Below are 18,771 nucleotides of genomic sequence, written 5' to 3' on the forward strand. Positions count from 1 at the left end.
TCCTTGTGCGCCCCTGAGCCCCTCGCTTCCCCACTCCGTGCCTCAGTTTCCCCCCACCCCTGCCTGGGGGACGCGCTCCGGGCTCTTGCCCCGCGGCACCCAGCCGAGTCACGGGCCGGCCGGTGGGGAACAGACCCGCTGCCCTGCTCTCAAACAGGGAGAGCCCCCCCGCAGCTGAGCCCTCCCCCTCACAGGGGGGCGGGGAGGGTGCATAGGGCGCTGTGGGCGACGCTCAGCACCGCGCCGGGCAACCCTGCCTCTGTTTCCCCCCCGGGGCCCAGTTTGGGCCCCCGCGGCCGGACTCCAGCTCCCCAGCCGGTGCCGTGCGCGGGCAGGGGCCTGCGTGGCGCTCCTCTGAGCCGGGGGGGGGCGGCCCAGCCGTCCCCTGCCTGAACCCCAGCAAAGCCGGGCTCAGCAGCCCCCCCCTGCGCTCTCTGAGACGCGCACGGTGCAGGTTGAGTGCCCCCTTCGTACAGGCCGGGGGTCCCAGGAGCGGGCAATGGGGTTTCCTGCCCAGGGCGTGCGGCCTTTCCCCTGGGAATTTCCGCTCGGGTGATTGAGGGAGTCGCTGGAAGGGGCAAGCCGGGCGGCCGCGTGCCAAAGGGCGTGGGGACGGGCTGCTTCGGCTGCGAACTTTGAGCCCCCCAGCTCCGCTGCCCGCTTGGGAGCCTGGCGCGTTTATGAGCCGTTGCCAGTCAGCGCCCAGAGCCGCTCCCTGCACTGCAGGCCCAGGCTGGGTTCAGCAGCTCCGTGGGACAGGAGGGGAAGGGAATCGGCGCTTCAGCTTTCCGGCTGGCTCGGGGGAGCGGGAGCACCGCTCGGTAGCGCCCTCCCGCTCGCTCGGTAAGGGGGGGGTCCCTTCAACTGCCCCGTCGGTGCTGGGGAACGGTGCTCGGTCGCCGGCTTGTCCTTCCGTCCCCTCCTCCCTCTCCCGGGGGGAGTTCTCCGGCCCTTCCCACCATCGGTGTCGCAAGAGCCTTCTCCTTTGCAATCCCCTACCAAACGCAACAGGCGCCTGGTTTCTCCCTCTCGCCCTGGCCACGCTCCCCGCATTCTCAGGATCTCCCTCCCTCTCTTATCTCCAGCTCCCGGCAGCATTCCCAGGGCTCATGTGAGAGACGTGCTGCGAGGAAAGACGTGTGTCCACCAACCTCAATTCTCCTCGGCCAGAAGGAGGGGGTGGTCAGGCAGGATTAAAGGAGAAAAACTGGGGGGCGGAGGGGGGGGAACGTCTGGGAGGGGGGAGCAACCCTCTGCGCGAAAGGTCAGGGGTGCCAGCCATCATCCACATCTGCAATAGGACCCTTTGGCGTATGACCCTGTTTCAGGGAGACACCACCAGAGGGTTCCCGGACACCCCAGGCCAGCCCCAGGCACCCCGATGGCCGAATGCCACTGGATGGAGGAAGAGGGGTCCCTTTTCAAGGGGCTGCCCCAGCTGCCCAAAGTGCTCCGCGCCCCCCCCACGCATGGCCCTCCGGCAGCAGGGGAGCACCAGGAGGCCCTAGGAGTGCAGGGGACAAGCAGCCAAAGGGACAGCGCTCCGGGCTCCAGCCTCCAGGCCAGGATCTCTTGGGTGCGGAAGGAGCTGGTGAGTTCGGCCTGGTTTTTCAGAAGGGGTTCGGTGCTGGCGGGCGGGCCCTGGTGTCGGGGCTCCGCAGGGGTAACTGGCTGCAGTAGGAGAAGATAACGGCCTTTCACTGCTAGCGACTGGCTCGACAGGAGCAGCTGCGATTCCTGGTCGCGGAGGGGAGCAACCTCTCCTGATTACAGACCCTTCCTTTCCCTTCAACGCCAGCAGCCCGTTTAGGACAGGAAGTGACGGAGAGTCCCGTCGGAGAGCAGTCAGTTCCAGGCTGGCCTGGGCCAGGGTTCATGGGTAACTCTCACCGCCCCTTGAAAGCCACCAGTCGTAACTCACTCCCTCTCCTCCCATCCCTGTCCCAGCTCAGCCTGCAGCTGACCGACCTGGCGCTTCTCCGGCAACTGGACCCCATCGCCCAGGAGATCCAGGACCTGCGGGAGCTGCAGCTGGAAGAGCTCTTTGCCGAAGGGGAGCTGCTGGGACCAGCCCCCTCCTCCCACTGACATCTCTGCCCCTTGACACTGAGCGGTGGGGTGGAGGGGAAGGCCTTATAAACCATGCACGTGAAAGAGCTGATTGGCTAGATGAACCATCGATCGCCTAGACGCAGGGGAGGGACTTCCCTTCTCCGCAAAGGGTTCTGGGTAGGGAAGCCCTTTATATAATCCCGGCTGGGCCCGCCGAGGGAGTGGGCATTGCCGGGATGGAGAGGACCTGTAGGGTGGAAGATCCTGGGCCTGTTATGAGCTATCTGGGCCACTTTGGATGGGGAAATGGACGGCTGTGAGGAGACGGCAAAGGAGCCTGTCGTGTTCTCTGGCTGGGGGTTTTGTTCCCTCCCCGCCATGTTAAAATAAAAGGAGTTGGTCCTCTGCTTTTCTTCTTGCCCCAGCTTCTCTGAACTGGGCCCCGCCGATCTGTTCGGAGAGTTTGGCGCCCGCGTTCTGCCCCACGGCAACTGAGAGGACGAGAGAGACTCGCAGGGCGTTTCTGCCATCGTCTTCCTCACGAGCCAGGCGCAGCGAAGAGAAATCAGCGTGGGTCACGAGGCGTTGCCCTGCCGTGTAAAGGGGGCAGAGGAGAGAGAGATTTTTTTCTAGTGGGGAGGGGCATGCGCTCTCTCCCTACGTGGGAGGACACAGCCCTTTCCTCCTGGGGGGAAACCTGATTCTGGAGTGAGCTCTGGCCACCTGTTTCAGAAGGAGAACCCCCGGCCCCCAGCTCCGCCGTTGCACCACAGAGAGGTAGGTGCAGAGAGGGGCGTTGGGGGGTGGCACTGGGAGAGGATGTCTCCAGGAGAAACTGGGTGTGGTTCTCGGTCACGCCTGGGCCCCTCTGCACCCCTCTTGCAGCGTAGTGGGGCAGAAACACCCCGAGAATCCCCACAGGCCTGGGGCTCCCCCAGCTGGGGTGGAGTTGGGGTGACGATCCTGAACCCACCCTGCTCCCAGACCTGGCAGAGAGGGTGGACCTGCGGTGTGGCCGGGGCGCACTGGGCTGTAGCTCTTCTCTGGCCCACAGGGGGCAGAGTTCAAGTTAGAGCAGCCCCAAGGCTGCTGTAACTGACGCAGGGTCCAGAATATTGGGAGCACCTGCCCTGCGGGGTATCCCTAAGGGCTCTGCACAACCTGGTCCTGATCCTGGTGGTTGGAGCCTCGTCAGACAACACGATTTACACAATCAGACCCAGCAACAGGCTGATCCTGCTTCGTTCGCCTTGGTCTCTGGCGCAAAGGAGTCGACGGCTTCGCAGAAACATCTAAAAAACCCATCTTTCATTGGATAAAACAATTAAAGGATCCAAACCAACGCAGCAGGGGGACAAAGCTGTCCCCAGAAAATTCCCAGGGGTTTGGCTGGGCCAAGTGCAGCAGATTTCTCAGCACCCGCACTTCATCCCCTGGATCATGATTTGTTGTGTGTCGTGGCAGCAGCTGGGAGCCCCCATCATGAAGCCGTTATGCTAGGAGCTGTACGAATGCCAAGCAGAAAGCTGGCTCCTGCCCTGACGAGCTGGCAATCAAAGTAAATCCCTCCCAGAAGGAAGATTTTGCCGCATCCCTCTGCGGGTGAAGTCCACGCAGCGTCGGCGGGCGAATGGCTTCAGGCCCGGAGACTCAGGGGGCCGAAGGCTCCTTCCTTGCTGATCTCAACCAGTCGCCAACCTGGTAGTCGATCCGCTGCAGAAGTGGGGAGGGGGACACAGGGAGAGAGCTGGAGGGACCCCGCCAGGATATGGAGCTCCCACCCCACTGGGCCCCCCATGCTGCCCAGGGGCTTCAGGTGACATTCAGCCCAAAGCCTGGCCAGCACGTAAGCCCTTGCCCTGCACAGCGGGGGGCATTTCACCCAAAGGGCCTGATCCTCAGTCATGCTCAGGTGTGGGACCAGCCCCCTGAGAAACCCACCACCCCCAACGCAAGGACTGCCCCAGCTGGCATAACGGCCCTGTACCCACCCTGCTCCCAGCACCTGGCATAGGGGACAGATCGGGGGCATGGCCGGAGCACACTGGCTATGGTTGTTCCCTGCCTCCAGGGCCCATAGGAGGCAGATCGGGGGCATGGCCGGAGCCCACTGGCTATGGCTATTCCCTGCCCCCCGGGTCCTTCACAGGGTGGAGCGTGAGTTTGAGCAGCCCTGGGGCCGGGGTGGAGTCACTAGGAACTTAACAAGAGGTTCCCGGGTTCGAGTCTGGGTCGGTTCTGATTCTGTTCCCACTGGGCCAGGCTTCCCACCGGGCTCTTACCTCGCGGGCCAAGACGAGGGGCAGGGGGTCCGAGGGCTTGGAGGGGTTCATGTTGGCACAGTGGGAGGTCCCATTGATGAGGATGGCCCGCTCCGAGCGCGACTGGTTCTTCAGGACGCTCAGGGCATGCCAGGGGTCGATGTTGCCTGGGGACAGAGCGCTTAGCTCCGGCGTGGCACGGGGAGGCAATGCCAGGCCCAGCCCGCAGGTCCAATCTCACCGACCACCCCCTCCCCAGCTGCCTGCCCCACATCCATACCATTCACAAAGAGGATCCTGCTGGCCTTGGGGTGGTCGGCCCCGTAGTACTCGTTGGTGAAGGTCACTGCCTCCCCCACGCGCTCGGGCCCGATGCCGAACACCTGGGAGCAGAGGTCGAGCTGGGCCGACAGCGTCAGGAGACGGGAGAAGGGGCAGGTGGCGTCTTCGCAGGTCTGGTCTGGAGCAGGGCGGGACGGGGGAGACGTCAGCACCGCGGTTCTTTGGGGTGCCCCCCCACCGAGACGGACGAAGAAACGGGGCGATCAGGGGGAGAGGGTGCCCCAGGGCTGGGGGGGGGGGAGATGGGGTAAATGGGAAGGGGATTCTCTGCCAGACCTCTGTGTCTTGACCTCCACAGCATGACACCCCCATTTCCAGTCACCCCGTCTTGGGGCAGGGACTGAGGGGGGCTTTAAGCCCCATTTGTTCTCCCCATATTCTGCCCTGGCCCCCTAGGGTGGGGGTAGAGGATGCATGGACAGTGCAGGGGTCTGGAGGTGGGGGTTTGCATGGGGGGCAGCGGCAGGGGCCGACCCCTCCCTCGCCCCCCCGCCACGCAGCCAGCTCACAGTATCCGAACTCGGTGCAGGTCTGGAAATACCACTGCCGTTCGCCCACGCCGCTGAGCGTCAGGTTGGCGCTGCGCAGCTCGGCCAGGGCACGTTGGCGCGAGTTGTCCACGCAGGGCAGCGCCATGCGCTCCAGGAACCCCTGCCACGGGAGGAGACACACGGGAGGGTCAGCCAGGGCCACCCTCGGCCCCGGGAGGGGCCCGTCTGGCTCCGGCTCCAGCGGCTGGGGCACGTGGGACGGGGCCCCCCCTTTGTTGTTACCACAGATCGACAGAAGGGGCGCCCGCAGCACACTGGCGAGGGGGCAGGACCCCTCTGCTTGTAGCTGACAGGGGAGAAACTGAGCTGCCCCCTTCCTTTAGCCCCTCGGCATGGCTGTCCCATTCCCTCCACCATGGTGCATCATGGGAGATGTAGTTCCAATCCTTCATTCCCTATGGGTGAGGCTTCCCAGCTGGACTTCATCACCCATGATGCACTGCAGCCACCACCTCTCCGCCCCAAGGCCGCAGTGCATCATGGGAGATGTAGTCCAAGCAGGAAGCCCAGCCCACAGAGGAGAACAGGAGCTGGAGGCCACCTGAACTACGGCCCGTTCCCTGGCTCCTGTGTGCAGCGAGCGCGCTGGGTCTCAGCTGGGCTGGAGCCAGACCCCGCTGCGACCTTACGTTATTGACAGCGATGAGTCTCTGGTAGGGGGACCCCAGGCCCATGGCGTTCATGATGCCGCAGAGCTTGGCCACGCTGCCACCCTGGAATCCCTCGTTGTTGTACTGCACGGCGCCCATGAAGATGTCAGCCAGGTTGCTGGCGAGCTCCCCGCAGTCGTCAGGCTCCGTCAGGGGCCCGCAGGAGCGGAAATCCTTCGCCAGCTCGGCCAGCTGCCCGGCCTGCAGCCTCTGGTCCACGGCGGAGAAGGCCTGGGCCACGGCCTCGCGACACTGCAGGGGGAAAGGAGAGGCACTCGCAGACCCAGGCGTTCTCGGCTGTGGGGATTTTGCCTGGTGGGTTAGGTGTGGGGGCTGGGAGCCAGGACGCCTGGGTTCTATCCCCAGGTCTGGGAGGGGAGTGGGGTCTAGTGGTTAGAGCAGGGGGCTGGGAGCCCGGACTCCTGGGTTCTCTCCCTGGCTCTGGAAGGGGAGTGGGGGTTGGGAGTGGGGGGGGGGGGGCTGGGAGTCAGGACTCCTGGGTTCTCTCCCTGGCTGTGGGAGGGTACAGGGCCTAATTCTCCTCTCATTGACACTGGTGCCAGTCAGGAGCAGCTCCTCGCATGCCAACGGAAGGACACTGGTGTGAGTGGGCACAGAACGGGGCCAAGGGGAGCCAGCTGTCAGAGCTGGGGGGCGGAGAGCCCTAGACATCAGAGGTGGCCCCCGCATGCCCAGATCTCTCTGAAGCCCGGCTCGGAGTATCCCATGCAATGCCGTGGTGGGGAGGGGACGGGACACACAAATCTCTGGGATTGCCCCCCGCGGGACCCCGGAACCCACCCCAAGCCATTCACCCACCTGAGCAGAGCCCCCCACCACCGGGTCCGACAGACTCGCCGCCACCACCTGGAGGAAAGACAGAAGCGCCGCGTAGGGTTAATGCAGCTGCCTGCTGCATGCTGGGAAGGCCCCGAAAGGGTTAACTAGGAGTTACCAGGTCCCTCCCCTTGCCCCCCGTGCCGGGGCCCTTCTGCAGCCCCCCAGCTCCCTCTGGAAGAGGCTTCCCTAGAGCGACGGGAGCCCGGGGGTGCCCCCTGCGGCCAGGGGCTAGTCCTGCAGCCCCCAGTCCCTTCCATGACGGCGCAGCTCAGGGCAGGATTCAGGGGGCAGCACAAGCTGGGGACCCCCAGAGACACCGCTCCCTGCTTCTGCTCCCCCATGCCCTTCCCTGCCCAGATCCAAAGTCGGGACCCCACAGCCGGGTACAGCTGTCTGGGGCGGGAGGGGCCAAAGGGAGAGCTGCTCCGAGGACATCCCCCTCCCCCAGGTGAAAAGGGGGGTCTGGGAGCCCCCCCCATGGGCGCAGGCCGCTCACCTGGTTGTAGCCGGTGAAGTCCAGCTGGGCCCGCACCGGGGCGGAGGACGCAACAGCGGCAAAGACCAGGTGGGGGAACTAGGGGAGGAGAGAGAGAGAAACCGGCCCCACCATCTCACCATCTGCCTGGCGGGAAATCCATCCCCGCCCCCTCCCACGACCCCACAGGAGCAGGGGGGCATGGGTGGGGGCTGGGCTCCCCGGGGTGAGGGGGTTCTGGGGTGGACCCCAGGACTGGCTCAGTCGCCCCCACTGAGTCCTCCCCGCTCAAACCAACTAGACCCCACATCCCTGCCACAGCTGGGAATAGAACCCAGGAGTCCGGATTCCCAGCCCCCACCTCTTTTCCTCCCCGCAGGTCTACCCCACTAGATCCCCTCCCGTCCCCTCCCCGAGCTGGGAATAGAACCCAGGAGTCCTGGCTCCCAGCCCCCTGCTCTGGCCGCTAGACCGCAGGCTAGCCCCGTCTGGCTCTGTGTCCCCCTTGAGTGGCTGGATCGTGTGTCGACTCTCGTGGGCCAGCCCCCAGCTATACGCCCGCGAAGTGGCACCGGTCAGATCGCGAGGTCATGGGTTCGATGCTGGTGAGGGTGGGGGGCTCCCAGCAGAGCCCCACACACCGACAGCCCCCCCGGCGTCCCCCAGGCCGGTACCTTGACCCTGAACCAGGCGGCGAGGTTGCCAGGGTAGGAGCCTCCGAAGCAGATCCAGGTGTTGTTCCGTGTCAGGTTATACTTCTGAGTGACGAAGAGGTGGAAGGCGGCCAGGTCAGCCAGGCTGCGACGGGACCAAGGGGGAGGTACCGAGAGAAAACCCACACTGGTGAGCTGAGCGCAGAGCTGGAACGCCGGGGTACCCCCACCCCCTGTGACTCGCTGTCAGACCCCAGGGAGGGAGTCAGTGTAATCATCCCCATTTCACAGAGGGGAAACTGAGGCACTGAGTGGGGACGTGACTTGCCTGAGGTCACAGAGCAAGCCATTGGCAGAGCCAGGATAGAACCCAGGCGTCCTGGCTCCCAGCCCCCGACCCCCTCACTCTAACCCACTAGGCCCCACTCCCCTCCCAGAGCTGGGGATAGAACCCAGGCATCCTGGCTTCCCCCCACCCCCCACGCTTGGGCACCCTCCGACACTGAGCGCAGCGTGTCCTGGCCCCGCCCCGCCCGGGGACTCACGCCTGCTGGCTGGACAGGAACCGGAGGCTGGCTTCCCACAGGCCGTCGGGGTTGATGCTGGCGCCGTAGAAGCGGTGCTCCAGGGCCACGGCCAGCGCCCCGTATTTCCGAGCCATCTCCATGTGGTGCCCTGGCCCCAACACCGGGGTTAGGGGTTGGGAGCCTGGCAGATGATGAACCGCGCCGCCCCCCCCCCCGGTCACCCCATTGTGGGCACCTCTCCTAGGTCGTTCCCCACCCTCCTGGGGCAGCCAGTCCCTGCCTTGGGGCCGGATGGGAGCCAGAGCCCACTAGAGGGGACAGGCCCCTGCCCCATTCCCTGCCCCCCTGAGCCAGCCAGTCCCTGCTCTGGGGCCGGATGGGAGCCAGAGCCCCCTAGACGGGACAGGCCCCTGCCCCATTCCCCGACCCCCTGAGCCAGCCAGTCCCCGCCCTGGGGCCGGATGGGAGCCAGAGCCCACTAGAGGGGACAGGCCCCTGCCCCATTCCCTGCCCCCTGAGCCAGCCAGTCCCCGCCCTGGGGCCGGATGGGAGCCAGAGCCCCCTAGACAGGACAGGCCCCTGCCCCATTCCCCGACCCAGCCAGTCCCCGCCCTGGGGCTGGATGGGAGCCAGAGCCCCCTAGACGGGACAGGCCCCTGCCCCATTCCCTGCCCCCCTGAGCCAGCCAGTCCCCGCCCTGGCCCCGCTTACCCGACAGCACCGCGAACTGCGACAGGGAGCTCTCGCCCCCAATGTAGAGGAAGACGGGCCCGGCTGGGCGGTGCCAGAACTCCTCATTGATCCAGAACCTCTGTGGGGGGAGAAGAGGGGCCGGTGGGTGCGATGCGGCGGGGGCCCGGGGCAGCTCGGGGGCTCTGGGAGCCCCAGCGGGCAGGGGGCCCGGCAGCCGCCCAGGGCAGGTGCCTGGGTTTCACGTGGGCGTACGTGCCCCTGTGCCCCTCCGGCCGGCGGCCCCGCCCCGGCAAGGCTGGGGGGATCCGTGCGGGTCACCGCGCCAGGCTGGTGACAGCGGCCGGCCTGTCTCACCTGGTTAAAGACCCGCCCCTCCTGTCGATCGAAGTGGTCGAGGGGCTGGCGCAGGGCGCCCTCGCTGGGGGCACGCCAGGGCGCCGGGGCCAGCAGCCGCCTCCGGGAGAAGGTGTCCTGCATGGCCTGCACCTCGCGCGCCCACAGCACCCGCTGCCTCAGCAGCCGGAAGTTGCGCCCTGGGGAGGCAAAGGGAGGCAGGGGTGGGGGGGCCAGTTCTGACCCGGCCCCCGCACCCCGAGTGGACCCAGCACCGCTCCCCGGCTGGCAGGGAGTCGGGGCGAGACGAGTTCGCTGGGCCTCAGGCCCCGGGGGTCAAAGGAGCAAACTCGACCAGCCCTGAATGGGTCCGGGGCACTGAGCTGCCCCCTAGAACGGGGTCTATGCAGGGCAGGGGGGAGGCGCACTGCAGGGGGGGGTCCAGATGTGTGTTTTGGGGGAGGGGGGATCTTTGCCCAGCCCCTTTCCTTGGGCACAGGCGAAGGGATCTAGTCTCCAGGGGTCTCCGTCCGTCTGTCTGTCAGGCTAAAATTGCATTTGAAGAAGTAAAAAGAACAGGAGGACTTATGGCACCTTCGAGACTAACAAATGTATCCGAGCATAAGGTGCCATAAGTCCTCCTGTTCCTTTTGCGGATACAGACGAACCCGGCTGCTCCTCTGAAACCTGTCATTTGAAGAAGTGAAACCATTTCGCTCAGCAGAAGTGGGGGAGGGCAGGTCACGCCCGGGGCTGCTTCCTGGGGGTCACATGCAGCCCGGGGAGAAGCCTGCCCCCACCACTGCTTCCAAGAAGCCAGGCTCAGCAGAATGTGGGAGGCGAAAGCGTCCCACAGCGCGCTGGCTACAGACCCCCCTCTCCTTCAGAGCTGGAAACCGGACCCAGGAGTCCTGGCTCCCAGCCTCCCCCGGCTCTAAACACAAGGCCCCACGCCCCTCCCAGAGCCGGGGATAGAACCCAGGAGTCCTGGCTCCCAGCCTCCCCCGGCTCTAAACACAAGGCCCCATGCCCCTCCCAGAGCCGGGGATAGAACCCAGGAGTCCTGGCTCCCAGCCTCCCCCGGCTCTAAACACAAGGCCCCACGCCTCTCCCAGAGCTGGGGATAGAACCCAGGAGTCCTGGCTCCCAGCCTCTCCGGGCTCTAAACACAAGGCCCCCCCCCCCGCTCCCTAGCAGGAACACGTGTGCAGGTTGTGATCCCAGCAGGGAGGGACAGGCCCAAACGGGAATCCAGGGTTTCCAAAATCTTGCCTCCAGGCTGCTAAACAATCAAGATCTGACCTGCCCCTCCCCGCACCACTTCACCTCAATTGGGTGTGAACGCCAGAGCCAAACTAATGGGACCATTAAACAGCTGATCTCATCAGGGTCTGCTTGGCCTCATTGTGAGTCCCCCCAAACTGTGCCCCCCTCCCCCTTCACAGAGACGCATTTCTCCCCGAAGGATCCCAAGGCACTTTACAGATCATGCATGCACTCACTTCACTTAGCTCAGCACCAAAATGCAGCCACCTCTGGGGTGAGGCCCAGCGGCTGTTAACATGGGGATCACGCTTGCTCAGCAGGGAGATCAGCCCCCTCGGAGATGGAACATGGCCCCCCGTTTAAACAGGGACCCCTCACTCGGCACAGACATGCAGCTGCTCCTGGGGGGCCGGGATGCAGCAGCTGCTTAGACAGGGATCCCCCAGCGCTGGGATGCAGCCACCTCTGGGGTGGGGCGAGGGGGTTGTTTATACAGGGACCCCTTGCCTGGTGCGGAGGTGCACCTCTGGGCTGGGGTACAGGGGGGCTGTTAAACAGGAACCCCACAGGATGAATTTAGGGAGGCAGAACATTACCCTAAGCAGGCCACTGACGTGACATCCCCACTGCGTGCCGAAGCACCCCTGACCCGGCTTTCCCATCCCACCCGGCAGACCATAAACACTACCACTGGGGGCCGGGGCCAGCTCTCCCTGCAGTGTCTGTACAGCACCTAGCACCATGGTGCCTGACAGCTCACAGGGGGCTACGTCCATCCAGATCATTAACCGCCTTACCTGCCTCGGCTTGGATCAGCAGTGATAGGAGCAAACCCAGGGCCCAGGGAACCGGCCGCCCCATCTTCGGCCCAGCTCTCAGACGGCTTCCTGGTTGCCTGAAAACTTCCTGCAGGAGGCCGGGGGCCCGCACACAGAGCTGGCCTAGAGACTGGCTTGCTAATTCCTTCCCCAACTAGCCCGACAGCATCTTAACTCCCTCCTTCCCCTGGCCCCTCACATGATCCACTGCCCTTGCCCCCGGCCTGGCCCTCTTTGGACCAATTGCAGCTGCAGCCATTCAGGGGGTGGGGCCGGGGAAGGGGGTGTGAACTTTCACTTTGCTGTCTGAGATGATCGAAAAGCAGCACCCGCCCCCCTCTGGTGTAAGGGCTGGCCCTTCTGTATCTGAGAGCCCCAAGATACCCGTCCAACCTCTGGGCAGGGGCTGCCCCAATCCAGCCCCCTGCCCGAGGCATGAGACCCCTCCCCTTCACGAAACAGGGCAGAGAACCCAGGAGTCCTGTCTCCCGTTCCCCCAGCCCCGATGTAACCACCAGACCCTACTCCCTGCCCTGAGCTGGGCATAAAAGCCAGGAGTTTCTTCAGATTTAGCCCAGGCCCAGGATTTCAATGGATTTTACTGACATGGGAAGTTTGTGGAATCTGCTTTTTCCCCGTCGTACAGGACATTCAGGACAAAGCACCCAGAGGCTAAATTGCGTCACGCACCCGCTTCTAACGGAGCTTGGCTCATACACTTAGTCATGGGTTGGGTACGAATTCCCAGAAAGCGCACGCTCTTGGGGCCGATGGGCTGCGTTTCTCATCCAAAGAGGCTGAATGGAAGTTGTAACCTCCAGGCAGAAATCAACCCTTAGCCCCTGGAGCAGTGACTGGGGATTTCAGAGTAAGCCACACAATTAGATACATCATTAAGCATCTTGAAATATTCACACCACTCAGTCACTTGCTCTGAGTCATTAATAGCTCCCCTTCGTGATCAGCACACACAGCCTGTGCATGAGATTTTAATGAGTTTTACCCACACAGGAAGCTCGAGCAACGCGTATTAGTCCGCCCCATAGATCCTTCCGCCCAAGGCAAGACGGGCAGGGAGGCTACATTTTGTAAGGGGCCCCATTTCAAATGACTCTGTCGTAACCTGCAAACTGCTGACCCGATTTCTTTGTGAATTCTCCAAATAATCCAGCCGGCAGCCAAAGAGGAACTGCTGGATGCTCCGCCGGGGGGTGGGGCGGGGGTTCACTGAGCTTTCCACACACACCACAGAGGGCAAATTCCTCCTGGAAGTGCCAATGGCTGGAAATTAAAGCTGGACAATATTTCACTTAGGACCAAGGCTCAGGGTTTCACCAGGGCGGGGTGATTACCATCGGAACAATTTACCATGGCATTTTCCATCTGGCCATGTCTTCAGACGCTTTCGTCTGACCGACACAAGGTCTGGGACTCGGCTCAGAGGTGATGGTGAAATTCTCTGGTCTGGATAGGAGGTCAAACAAGAGGATCTCAGGGACCCTTCTGCCCTTAAATATATTAAAATGCAAAAACCAAACTGGAGGCTGGCACCTCCTTGATATTTTCACTGCTCAGTCAACCCTAGCACCAAGTTTTACACAAACCCAGGGAGACCCGGAGCCGCTGGGACGGGCGCAGGGTCTCTGTAACCTCAAATACCTGCCTGAATGTCCAGATTTCACAGGAGCGGTTCGGCAGCTTTTAGGTCCACAGGCCTCATTGACAGAGCCAGGCCTCGGGAAGCAGCACGGGCAGCCAGCCCCGGAGACCTTCTCCACGCCCGCCCGGGGTGTCCCTGGTGCCAGGTTTATCCAGCTGTTTGCTGGGTTGCGTCAATTTCACGTCGGTTTCTAGTCAGTGTCACTGCAAGAGCCATTGTTATGGTGGGGACTGGACTGGGGAGGGCCCCCTGCAAACCCAACCTTTGCTTAAAATTGCCTCCTTTGGAATTGCTTATAAGTGTGGCTTTTTAGGAACACCCCCTCCCCCGACGTTTTGGGGTCAAATGTCACCTTGACAGTTTCCCTTTGAAACAGCAGCTGTTTTCCAGCCCAGAGGGGGCTGCATTTCGTTGGTGGGTGACGTGTCCACGGAGGCTGAGAAACTTTCCACTGAATGCATCCGATGCAGTGAGCTGTAGCTCACGAAAGCTTATGCTCAAATAAATTGGTTAGTCTCTAAAGTGCCACAAGTACTCCTTTTCTTTTTGCAAATACAGACTAACACGCCTGTTACTCTGAAACCTGAGAAACTTCCTGGCGTCCTTTAAACACGCGCTGGGTTTGATTTTAAAGGCACTCCAGGGGGAAGCGGAGCTGGGAGCGCCGGCCAGTAGATGTCACCAGATCTCTTCGGGACAGCCACCCAACTATGGGGCGAGAGGGAGTGAGTGTGTGTCCAGAACCGGACCTGGTGCTTTTCCTCGCTGGGTCAAAGGGCTGATCCCGCCCAGATCGGCAAAAAAAACCCAAAACCCAGCTCCGAGCCGACGGCCTCTCTGTGAAACGAGTTTGCTTGGCCTCAGGCCACGGCCAGGCAACAGTGGCAATTCTCCGTCCATGCACTTAAGCCGTCTCTCTCAGAGCAGGGAGGAGGGAAGAATTCTTCTGTTGCCCTGGTTGTGTCCACACCAGGGATTAGGTCGATTTAATTTTTAAGTGTCTCCAAATTCCCCCCCACCGGTACTCCTAGGAGACCCTACAATAACAAACCTGCATACAACCCCCTGCGCCGGCTTGGTCTAGCGGCTGGTCTCAGGCCTGCACTGGGTTATGGGGACTGGGACTGGAGCTCGGCCGGTCGGGATCCCTTTGCCGGGGGGGGCGAACACGGTGCATTTACACTCTCGTTGCACACTTTTGGGCTTCGCTTTGCAGCAAAGCATTGTGGGTGACATACACCTTCGCCTCTGCTCAGCAAGGATCCGAGGGCTGCTCCTGCGCAAAGCATGCTGGGTAACAGGACGTGCGTCGGGATTTTTGCTTTACCGCCTCTTCGCTTCAGGCAGGCTGCTGGGCGGCTGCTCAGAAGCAGCTCAGCCTCAGATGGGCCAAGGGCCGCAAGGCGACGCTTCCAGAGGGAGAGCCCGGATTGTGCCTGTCTGTCCCTCCGTCTCTTCCGAAACAGAGCCGGGGCCCGAACCGCACGCACAAGGGAGGCCTGTCTCTTTAAGAGATTTAAAGGGGCAGCGCACAGACGACCCAGGTGGACTCGCCAAATGCCCAGGGGCCCGTTCATCCAAACTCGGACGCCGGCCCCGGATCAGAGCTGCCCCAAGTGGGGCCAGCTCCAGGGGTCCCCAGCTCGGCCTCGAGGTCCCAGCTGAGAGTGACCCCCAGCCACCTGCCTGCCCAGCCCTGGTCCCCGCCCCCCCAGTTCTGCCAATGCCCCTCACTCCCGACCCGCAGCCCCCTGCTACCCCGCATAGCGCAGGCTCGGCAGGGGGGAACCCCTTTGTTTCCAGGCCTGGCAACCCATGGCTCACTCACCCGCCTTATCCCCTTCATTAGAAATTTTAAACCAAGCTTAACCTTCTTTCCCTCATCCCCCCCCCCCCCCCCGCCCATTAACCAAGCGCCGTTCCTTGGTTCACCTTTGCAAGGTCTCCAGCTCGGGTGTCGTCTCCTCCCATCTGTGCCCGGGGATCAGGGCAGATTAGAGTCCAATCTGTCCGTCTAGTTCACTGCTTTAAAACCTGCTGACAGGTTCAGAGATTAAATTTACCAAACTCCCCCCCCCCGTGTGCTCCTTCCCTCCCCACCCCCGGCCTCCGCCCGCCTGGGGTCGCGGGATGAACCTGCGTGGGACCTGGTGGGGGAGGGGACGTGACTTCTTTTGGGTCACCCTGGGGTCCCTGTTGCTTTAAGGAACCCATGCCACTGCAGGGAGTGCGGGGCCCTGGCAGGGAGGGGACCGGGGGGGGGGGGCTGTGTATGTGTCTGTCTGTCCATCCCCGGGGTGTGTGTGTGTATCCTCATTCCAAGGCAGCTCCAACACACATCACCGTTTGGCTGTGCCTCAGTTTCCCTTTCTTAGCACAGTTCAGGCTGTGCCTCGGTTTCCCTGCTCCCAGCAGAGTTCTGGCTCCCAGTGTCCCCTAGCTCCACCAGGCATCTCTGCTCCCAGCAGGATTTACTTTTTGGCTACAGACTCCCTCAGCACTGACTCAGTTTCCCCAGTCAGGGCAGACAGCGCGCTCGCCCCCTTGGCCACTGAGTTTGGCCTTAGTGGGTTTGCACGTGAGCCCTCTGGGTTCAACCCTGTGACATCAAGGGACGTAACTTCACACCCACACACACACACCCGCCCCTGGGTCCCTGACCCTCGCTCCCCACCCCCAGCAACCGCTCCCCCACTTCAACGCAGCTCAGCTTGTCCAGCCCCCAGCCTCGCTGAGGGGAGCTATCGGTGCCGACGGTGCTGGGCATTTCTGGGCCATGGAACTGGGCTGAGACCTGTCAAACTCGCTTCACGCAGGGGAATGAAAGACGGGAGTTAATAGCAGTCACAGGGGGGTGCCCGCCTGACGTCTGCCAGGCCTGGCTGCGTGGGGCCCAGCCTGCCCCTGGAGTGTCCGTACGGCCCAGGGGCAATTCACACAACTCACAATTCACGGATTCATGGACCAGCTACCCCAGCGTAACCCAGCCCCATCCATGGGAACAGCTGCCAAGCGGGCTCCCGCTCTGAGCTCCGGTGACATGCGTTGGCTTGGCCCCCACAATCCCACCTAGACCCCAGAAATCCACCGGCTGTTATTCGCGGGCAGCAGGGGCGTATCCAGGGCCCCGACCCGGGATCAGGCCCAGCTTGTTCGAGGTGCTGTACGAATAACCCAAGCGCTGCCCCTGCTCCAAACCGCTGCGAGTCTAGAAACCCCCTGCCCGTCAGCCCCGATCTCGGCCGGGGTCTGGGCAGTGCCCGGTGCGACGGGGCCGAAGTCTCGGTCAGGGTCTGGGCAGCACCTGGCACAACGAGGCCCCGATCTCGGCTGGGGTCTGGGCAGCACCCGGCGCAATGGGGCCCCAATCTGGGCTGGGGTCTGGGCAGCGCCCGGCACAATGGATCTGAATCTGCTTCCTGCTGGAGCCCATCATCCGTTAATTCCCTCCAAGCCCCGCTTGGGACTAGTGTGACATGCCCCGGATGCAGGTTTCCGAGGGATACCCCCCATGTGCAGGTCTCCTGGAGGTTGGGGGTGCAGCTGTCCCGGGGCTCACACCCCTCCGTGCAGCTCTCGGGGGTAGGGGGGCTGAGCGGCTCCGGAGGAGGCAGGCCAGGGCAGCTGTGGTACGTCCGCGGGGGATTTGCCAGGTGTGACCCACATTGCCCCAGCGCCCCCAGGCCTGGCGTGGGTCACGTGGGCGCTGGCATCACCGGCTTAGAGCCGAGTGGATTTGCGATGTCGGTTGAGGGCGGATTTAGGGGTTAAAGGGAAATGGATTTTTTCAAAACACAACATTCATTACAGGGGCTGAATTAAAGATGCTCTGGGAGTGGAGCAGGGAGCTCGGGACGGGGGGGGGGGAAGTGAGGGGGCGACGCCACCCACCCACTCGCCCGGCCCCCTTCACACCCAGACAACTGCAATGCAGGGCCCCGGGCTGGCAGCTACTGGGGCCGGGGCTCCTGGCTTGGGGGAGGCCGTGTGCAATTTCTGCTCCTGCTACACCAGCACAGAAGTGGGGCTGGGAGCCAGGACTCCTGGGTTCTCTCCGCAGCTCTGGGAGGGGAGTGAGGTCTAGTGGGTAGAGCAGGGGCTGGGGGTCCGGACTCCTGAATGCTGGGAATGGCCAGCAGGGGATGGATCACTCGATAACTGCCCTGTTCTGTTCATTCCCTCTGGGGCACCTGGCCCTGGCCGCTGTGGGCAGACAGGACACTGGGCCGGACGGACCTTTGCTCTGACCCGGGCTGGCCGCTCTTCTGTTCTCCTGTCCTGGGTTAGAGCACAGGAGCCAGGGGCCCCTCGCCCAGCAATGAGACGCGGGCCCTCTGGGGTGCGGCGCGGGGGCTGTACATACAGGGACCCCTCGCCCAGCCCTGAGATGCAGCCATCTCTGGGGTGGGGCACCGCAGCTGATTAAGGACCCACAGCATTTGTGAGAGGGAGAGTTGGTGTTTTGCCCCACTCCCGAGGGGATAATTCACATCAGTGCAGACAGCTGGATTTGTAAGGTCTTGTCCATGTTGACCCCCCCAGAAGCCAAAGGACTGAATCCCTCCACCACCATCCCGCCCTCAGGCAAGGAGCTCAGGCTCCTGTAACGTTAGCCGGCAATGCGCCTTTCGCCGTTGGGACCTACAGAGCCGCTGCCAAACATGGAATAATTTTTTTGCCAGCAGAGCCTGGAGGCCCAGACTGAGATCAGGGCCCCGTCGCGCCGGGCGCTGCCCAGACCCCAACCGAGATCAGGGCCCACTTCTGCCAGGTGCTGCCCAGACCCCGACAGAGATCAGGGCCCCGTCGCGCTGGGCGCTGCCCAGACCCCAACCAAGGTCAGGGCTCCGTCCCACCGGGCGCTGCCCAGACCCCGACCGAGATCAGGGCCCCGTCCCACCGGGCGCTGCCCAGACCCCAACCAAGGTCAGGGCCCCGTCGCGCTGGGCGCTGCCCAGACCCCAACCGAGATCAGGGCTCCGTCCCGCCGGGCACTGCCCAGACCCCGACCGAGATCAGGGCCCCGTCCCACCGGGCGCTGCCCAGACCCCAACCAAGGTCAGGGCCCCGTCCCGCCGGGCACTGCCCAGACCCCGACCAAGATCAGGGCCCCGTCCCACCGGGCGCTGCCCAGACCCCAACCGAGATCAGGGCCCCATCGCGCCGGGCGCTGCCCAGACCCCAACCAAGGTCAGAGCCCTCTTCTGCCAGGTGCTGCCCAGACCCCAACCGAGATCAGGGCCCCGTCGCGCCGGGCGCTGCATGGACACTGAAGAAGACTGACCCTGCTCCAAATAGCTCACAGTTCTAATAGATGAAGAGAGGATCATTCTCCCCATATTATGGATGAGGAAACTGAGGCCCAGAGCTGGGCAATGACTTGCCCAAGGAGCCTGTTACAGAGCTGGGTATTTAACCCAGATCTCCTGAGACCCAGGGCAGCCGTAACCACAATCCTCTGGGAGCAGGACTCCTGGGTTCTATCCCAGGGATGGGGGTCTGGTGGTTAGAGCAGGGGGGCTGGTAGCCCGGACTCCTGGGTTCTGTCCCTGGCCTGGGAGGGGAGTGGGGTCTGGTGCTTAGAGCAGGGGGGCTGGTAGCCCCCGGACTCCTGGGTTCTGTTCCTGGTTCCACCACTGACTCCCTGCAG

At 63.3% G+C, this 18,771-nt stretch overlaps 2 protein-coding genes across 2 annotated transcripts; one reads left to right on the forward strand and one right to left on the reverse strand.

The window, feature by feature from the left end:
* Positions 1-261: 261 nt before the first annotated feature.
* On the forward strand, positions 262-2,463 carry LOC311511502 (uncharacterized protein). Its single transcript, XM_084612161.1, has 3 exons — positions 262-843; positions 1,329-1,591; positions 1,948-2,463. Exons 1-3 carry the CDS (start codon positions 681-683, stop codon positions 2,086-2,088), a joined length of 567 nt encoding a protein of 188 aa, XP_084468287.1. The 5' UTR covers positions 262-680; the 3' UTR covers positions 2,089-2,463.
* Positions 2,464-3,343: 880 nt separating this feature from the next.
* PRSS16 (serine protease 16) lies at positions 3,344-11,743 on the reverse strand. The gene is made up of 12 exons (XM_084612322.1): positions 11,441-11,743; positions 9,399-9,577; positions 9,063-9,162; positions 8,370-8,499; positions 7,846-7,969; positions 7,193-7,270; positions 6,676-6,723; positions 5,836-6,108; positions 5,165-5,306; positions 4,594-4,773; positions 4,335-4,480; positions 3,344-3,765 (listed from the first exon to the last, which is right to left on the reverse strand). The coding sequence occupies exons 1-12, from the start codon at positions 11,502-11,504 to the stop codon at positions 3,703-3,705; spliced, it is 1,527 nt and encodes a 508-aa protein (XP_084468448.1). The 5' UTR covers positions 11,505-11,743; the 3' UTR covers positions 3,344-3,702.
* Positions 11,744-18,771: the final 7,028 nt, after the last annotated feature.

This window comes from Lepidochelys olivacea, assembly GCF_965140295.1.
Source record: "Lepidochelys olivacea isolate rLepOli2 genome assembly, chromosome: 23".
NCBI classification, from domain to species: Eukaryota; Metazoa; Chordata; order Testudines; family Cheloniidae; genus Lepidochelys; species Lepidochelys olivacea.

What these genes read in the sequence shown, in the direction of transcription:
- LOC311511502 (XM_084612161.1), top strand. Translation starts at nt 681, where the DNA reads ATGAGCCGTTGCCAGTCAGCGCCCAGAGCCGCTCCCTGCACTGCAGGC. An exon ending in AGCGCCCTCCCGCTCGCTCG is followed by an intron (nt 844 to 1,328) that starts GTAAGGGGGGGG and finishes ACCCTGTTTCAG; the next exon opens with GGAGACACCACCAGAGGGTT. An exon ending in CTTGGGTGCGGAAGGAGCTG is followed by an intron (nt 1,592 to 1,947) that starts GTGAGTTCGGCC and finishes TCCCTGTCCCAG; the next exon opens with CTCAGCCTGCAGCTGACCGA.
- PRSS16 (XM_084612322.1), bottom strand. Translation starts at nt 11,504, where the DNA reads ATGGGGCGGCCGGTTCCCTGGGCCCTGGGTTTGCTCCTATCACTGCTG. An exon ending in GCAGTTCGCGGTGCTGTCGG is followed by an intron (nt 8,500 to 9,062) that starts GTAAGCGGGGCC and finishes TGTTGGGGCCAG; the next exon opens with GGCACCACATGGAGATGGCT. An exon ending in TTCCTGTCCAGCCAGCAGGC is followed by an intron (nt 7,970 to 8,369) that starts GTGAGTCCCCGG and finishes GTCCCGTCGCAG; the next exon opens with CCTGGCTGACCTGGCCGCCT.